At 39.5% G+C, this 6,669-nt stretch overlaps 1 protein-coding gene across 1 annotated transcript; it reads left to right on the top strand.

The window, feature by feature from the left end:
- Nucleotides 1-4,805: 4,805 nt before the first annotated feature.
- On the top strand, nucleotides 4,806-5,412 carry LOC119538765 (U1 small nuclear ribonucleoprotein C-like). Its single transcript, XM_037841918.1, has one exon. It carries the CDS (start codon nucleotides 4,806-4,808, stop codon nucleotides 5,283-5,285), a length of 480 nt encoding a protein of 159 aa, XP_037697846.1. The 3' UTR covers nucleotides 5,286-5,412.
- The last annotated feature ends 1,257 nt before the right edge of the window (nucleotides 5,413-6,669 follow it).

Genomic DNA, 6,669 nt, shown 5'->3' with positions numbered 1-6,669 from the left:
TGGCATATAGTAACTTCCTTGTCATTAAGAATAGCATTTTCTAAATAATCACTAGTTTTGGAAGGTACCAGAGTCATTTGGTAGAAACAGAATCAATCACTATGCATTCAAATACCTCCATAATGCTTCTCTGTGTATAATCATGGTTAAAAAGAGTCCAGCAGTTCTCAAACTTCAATGTACATCAGAATTGCTAGGAAGGCATACTAAACACAGGTTGCTGAGCCCATTCCCCAGCATTCCTGATTCAGAAGGTCTGGGCTAGGGCCCCAAAATTTGCATTTCCAACGAGTTCCCAAGTGATGGTGATACTGCTTGTCTGGGACCATGATTTGAGAAGCACTGAAATGCATGTGGGAAATATTTCCAAGTTTTATTCATTCATTCATGGCTAGTCCCAACCGATGAAATCTCTCAAGATTCCAGAGACTCCATTTCTAATTTGAATTTCTTTTCATGTTGTCTTCCTTCCTATTTTTCTCAAAACACGAACAACTTTTTGGTGATACTTTTACCTTATAAAGTCAGAGTTTCCTTAGAGAATTCTTGGGCAGTTGGATTGTTGGTGGGGAGTCAGAAATTTGGAACAGAACGATGTATGATTGTGTATGCTAAATTATGCTAGCTAAAAAAAAAAAATGAAAAAAGTGTTTAAAAGCCCCATTGTTCTTGGACTGGTTGGATAAGACAGATTATTTGGAGAGGTCCACCCAGCTTCATGCACTTCCACTTTGAGCCTGTCATTTATTTTTCTTTTTGTACATAGGTGAGGAACCCTTCTGAATGAGATGTGAGCAAGCATTCTTAAACGTGGTTTGGGCTGCAGAACCTATGTAATATTGATTTCATTGTTTTTATTCTTCCTGATTTTGAATCTCACATTGGAATCCTTAGGGATAATTTTTAAGAAGGAAAGAATAAAATTTGAAGGTTACTTAATTTAAAATTTTGATTAATAGAGTGTTTATTCCATGAATTGGTTCCAGTGCTAACTAATCAAGCCAACCAAGTTTAAAATTGAAGGACCTGAGCTTTAGGAAAGAGCCCACTGAGCTTTTGGCTCTAAATGTCTTCCCTTATGAAGCTAAAAACCATGTGGAAGATACTGATATCCTCCATATTTAAGATGAATCAAGGCACAAAATGTGCTTTGGAGGATAGTGAAGGCTTCGTGGGGCATGCAGGGTACTAATATAAAAGTATAGTAAGGGGAGAAATGGGACAAAAACTGCCTAGGATATTAAAAGGAAAGCAGGTGGAACAACAGGGAGCAAAGGCTGAGTGAACAAGAGTCTTTCAGTTAGGTGAGGGTCATTTCAAATTTGAAAATAGAACAGATAGGCACTACTCTCAAGCTAAGGTCTGTGGCAACTTCATAAAGGCAAAATACCATGAAACTCTTTCAGTTCTCATTCCATTTGATTTTCTAAATCCTTTTGTGTGAATACTATGTCCTCTTTATTTTAATATCTCTTTTAGGATTGTACAAAACAAGTTTCTTGTGGCACTCACCAAGTATGCTGAGTGGTTTAGTTTCCCCAGCTGCCCCAAATACCTATGTTCAACAGGTATGTCTTATTGCATCTCAAGGGTTTAGCCAAACTTCACTTTTTCCCCTTGTTTTGCAGATACTCTTAGATGGTAATAATCTGGTCCGATAGCATACAGTTATTCATAATATCCTCTTATAGTTCTTTTTATTTCAGTGGGATCAGTAGTCATATTCCCCTTTTCATTTCTGCTTTTACTTATTTCTGTCCTCTCTCTTTTTTCTTCATCTGTCTAGCTAAAGGTTCGTCAATTTTATTGATCTTTTTAAAGAACCAACTCTTGGTTTTGTTGATGTTCTCTATAGTTTTTAATTCTCTGTTTCATTTATCTCCACTCCCATCTTTGTCATTTCCTTTTTTCTGTTCATTTTTAGTTTTGTTTGCTCTTTTTTTCTAGTTCTTCCAGTTTTAAAGTTAGGTCTCTGATTTGCAAACTATTTTAGTGTAAGTGTTTATACCTATAAATGTCTCTCTCAGCACTGCCTTTTTATGCCTCTCATAAGTTCTGTTATGTTGTGTTTTCACTTTCATTCACCTTAAGGTATTTCCTAATTTACCATGTATCTCTCTCTCTTTAACCCATTGGTTGTTTAAATAAACATTGTTTAATTTTCACATATTTGTGAATTTCCATTTCTTCCTCTGTGACTGATTTGTAGTTCCATTCCATTGTGGTTTGAGAAGATACATTGTATGATTTCAATATATATTTTTAATTTGAAACTTGTTTTGTGAGCTAACATATAGTTATCCTGGAGAATGATCCATGTGCACTCGAGAATAATATGTGTTCCGTTGTTCTTAGGTTAAGTTTTCTTTATATATCTGTTAGGTGTAGTTGGTTTACAGTATCTTTCAAGTCTTCTATTTCCTTATTGATCATCTGTCTAAATTTTCTAACCATTATTGTAAGTTTTGTTTACAGTCTCTTACAATTGATGTAGAACCATCAATTTCTCCTTCAAATCTGTCAGTATTTCCTTCGTATAATTAGAGGTTCTTCTGTTAGGTGCACATGTATTTATAATTGTTACATCTTCTTTTTGAATTGTCCTGTTTATCAGTATATGATGACTATCATTGTCCCTTTTAACAGTTTTTAACTTAACCTCTATTTTATTGGCTATTAGTATTGCTATTCCAGTTCTCTTTTGGATACTACTTGAATGGTATATTTTTGTTCCCATCCTTGCAATTTTGACCTACTTGTCTCTTTGAATTTAAGGTGAGTCTCTTGTAAACAGCATATAGTTTGGTCATTAAAAAAAAAAATCCATTCTGCAATATCTGTCTTTTGACTGGAGTGTTTACTTCATTTATGTTTAAATTATTACTAATAATGCAGAACTTTCTTCTCCCATTTTGCTAGTCTTTGTAAGTCTTATACTTTTTGTACCCCAATTCTTCTGTCAATGCCTACTTTCATATTCCTTTGATTGTTTTGTACCATGTTGAGTCCCTTCTGTGTAATATATTTTTATATATGTTCATTGTGGTTATCATGGGGTTAAAATTTAACATTCTAAACATATAAGAATCATATTTGATTTGAGACCAAGTTGACTTCAGAGCAAACACATACAGTATTGCTATACCCACTTTTTTTGCACTTGTTAAAACTTATATCTTTTTACATTGCATGTCCAAAACCATAGATTTATCATTATATTATGAATTTATATTTTCATACTTGTAAGAAGTAAGAAGTGAAGTTTCATATAAAAAAATACAGTACTGGGAGGGATTCTGGTAAGATGGCAGCATAGAAAGAAGTGGAAGACTTAGTCTCCCCCAGAACAATTCATAAATGAACAAAAAACCAGTTAATAATCTGGAATAACAGTGGGGAGACAAACATGACTGTACACTCAATATCCACCGACATGAATTGGGAGGAATGTCTGAGATCACAGCATAAAATCTCTAAGTAAAACTGCGGACCCACGCTGAGAGCCAAGAACCTAGAGTCGAGCGCCCCTCCCTCACGGAAGCCGCGCCTTGCACTTTCTCAGCCCAGCTCCAAGTGAGGTTTTAATATTAACTGCTCAATACAGACAGCAAATCCTCAACAAGCAGACAGAGGCTTTTGGTGACAACTGACCTTGGGAGAATCGCAGGATAGGGAGCCCAGAGGATCAGGTGCTATATCTGGCTGACGGGAGAACCTGGGAGCTTTTCTGTCTCTCGCTCTCTCTCTGTGGAGAAAACCTCAGCTATTCTCACCCACAGGGTGTTGCAGTAAAGACAGCCTCACACATTCTGCATTCTGAAATGAGCTGAGAGCCCCGCGGCGCGGCCCGGCGGCCCGGGGCTTCCCTTGGGGGACGGTGTACACTGATGACGTAGCACGGCATTTTTCTCTCAGCTGAGGGAGGATCGCGGCTGGGAGGGGGGATCCGCTCGGAGAACCCAGGGGCGCTGCGCCAAGTCCGGTGGTTTGTGGGACACCGAGAGAGAACTGCCCTTCCTCCCTGGCCACCCGTGCATGCACCCCACATCCAGGGCGGACATCTCCAGTGGCACACCCAGGCTGAGTTCTCCAACTGAACATACGGGAATCGTTTCCCCACACTCCATGGAAAAAAGGTTCAGAACTGACTTGAGGGATATAGGTGACTCACAGATGCTGTCTGCTGGTTAGTTAGAGAAAGTGTACGTCACCAAACTGTCTCTGAAAAATTAGATCGATATCCTTTTTTTCTGATACAACTTGAAAGAACCCTATCAAGTAAAACAAATGCCAAGAGGCCAAAAACAACAGAAAATCTTAATGCATATGATAAAACCAGATGATATGGAGAATCCAGCTCCAAACACACAAATCAAGATTTCTGAAGAAACTCTATACCTCTCAAATTTAATTAAAGAACTACAGTCAAAGAATGAAAACATGACAAAGGATGTAAACGACATCAAGAGGACCATGGCCCAGGATATAAGTGCCATAAAGAAGACCCTAGAAGAGCATAAAGAGGACATTGCAAGAATAAATAAAAAAATAGAAGATCTTATGGAAATAAAAGAAACTGTTGGCCAAATTAAAAAGACTCTGGATATACAAAATACAAGACTAGAGGAAGCTGAACAACATCTCAGTGTTCTAGAAATCCACAGAACAGAAAATGAAAGAACAAAAGAAAGAATGGAGAAAAAATTTGAAAAAATCGCAATGGATCTCAGGGATACGATAGATAAAATAAAACATCCAAACTTAAGACTCATTGGTACTGAGAGGTCAATGGCCTGCAGAGCAACATGCCCAAGTGTTATTGTGACTACTGCGATACATACCTCACCCATGACTCTCCATCTGTAAGAAAGACACACTGCAGTGGTAGGAAACGCAAAGTGAATGTGAAGGACTACTATCAGAAATGGATGGAAGAGCAGGCGCAGAGCCTGATTGACAAAACAACGGCTGCATTTCAACAGGGAAGGATACCTCCTACTCCATTTTCTGCTCCTCCTCCTGCAGGGGTGATGATCCCACCTCCCCCCAGTCTCCCGGGCCCTCCTCGCCCTGCTATGATGCCAGCACCCCATACGGGGGGCCCTCCCATGATGCCAATGATGGGCCCTCCTCCTCCTGGGATGATGCCAGTGGGACCTGCTCCTGGAATGAGGCCGCCCATGGGAGGTCACATGCCAATGATTCCTGGACCCCCAATGATGAGACCTCCTGCCCGTCCCGTGATGGTACCCACTCGTCCAGGAATGACCCGACCAGACAGATAAGGATAGAGGGAACCCTCTTTGAATTAGTTTTTTATTGCCTGTTCTACTTCACCAGGAGATATGGTGCTGTGACTCTGGGTGTTTTCTAACAGCATGACAAGGAAGACTTGCTCCCCCTTCCTATCAAAGAGAGCGTAGTTTTGGAGGGGAGTAGTGGGACAAAAAAGAGTAATTTTCATTTGTATTGTGGAAAATAAAAATAAAGTTGTCAACTCTTTTTTTTTTTTTTTTTAATCTTCATTTTATTGAGATATATTCACATACCACGCAGTCATACAAAACAAATCGTACTTTCGATTGTTTACACTACCATTACATAGTGGTACATTCATCACCTAAATCAATCCCTGTCACCTTCATTAGCACACACACACAAATAACAAGAATAATAATTAGAGTGAAAAAGAGCAATTGAAGTAAAAAAGAACACTGGGTACCTTTGTCTGTTTGTTTCCTTCCCCTACTTTTCGACACATCCATCCATAAACTAGACAAATTGGAATGTGGTCCTTATGGCTTTCCCAATCCCATTCTCACCCCTCATAAGCTACATTTTTATACAACTGTCTTCGAGATTCATGGGTTCTGGGTTGTAGTTTGATAGTTTCAGGTATCCACCACCAGCTACCCCAATTCTTTAGAACCTAAAAAGGGTTGTCTAAAGTGTGCATAAGAGTGCCCACCAGAGTGACCTCTCGGCTCCTTTTGGAATCTCTCTGCCATTGAAGCTTATTTCATTTCCTTTCACATCCCCCTTTTGGTCAAGAAGATGTTCTCCGTCCCACGATGCCAGGTCTACATTCCTCCCCGGGAGTCATATGCCATGTTGCCAGGGAGATTCACTCCCCTGGGTGTCTGATCCCATGTAGGGGGGAGGGCAGTGATTTCACCTTTCAAGTTGGCTTAGCTAGAAAGACAGGGCCACATCTGAGCAACAAAGAGGCATTCGGGAGGAGGCTCTTAGGCACAACCATGGGGATGCCTAGCCTCTCCTTTGCAGCAACCGTCTTCCCAAGGGTAAAACCTGTGGTAGAGGGCTCAACCCATCAAACCACCAGTCCCCTATGTCTGTGGTCATGTTAGCAACCATGGAGGTGGGGTAGGCGAATACCCCTGCATTCTCCACAGGCTCCTCAAGGGGGCACTGCATCTTTATTTTTTTTCCCTTGGTTTTCTTTTTTTTTTTTTTTTTTTAACTTTCCCTTCTTTTTTAAATCAACTGTATGAAAAAAAAGTTAAAAAGAAAACAAACATACAATAAAAGAACATTTCAAAGAGACCATAACAAGGGAGTAAGAAAAAGACAACTAACCTAAGATAACTGCTTAACTTCCAACATGTTCCTACTTTACCCCAAGAAAGTTACATAATATAGCAACATTTC

This window comes from Choloepus didactylus, chromosome 6 (assembly GCF_015220235.1).
Source record: "Choloepus didactylus isolate mChoDid1 chromosome 6, mChoDid1.pri, whole genome shotgun sequence".
In the NCBI taxonomy this organism is placed as follows: domain Eukaryota; kingdom Metazoa; phylum Chordata; class Mammalia; order Pilosa; family Megalonychidae; genus Choloepus; species Choloepus didactylus.
Note: the sequence above shows the minus strand (reverse complement) of the source record. Positions and strands in the feature narration are given on the sequence as shown.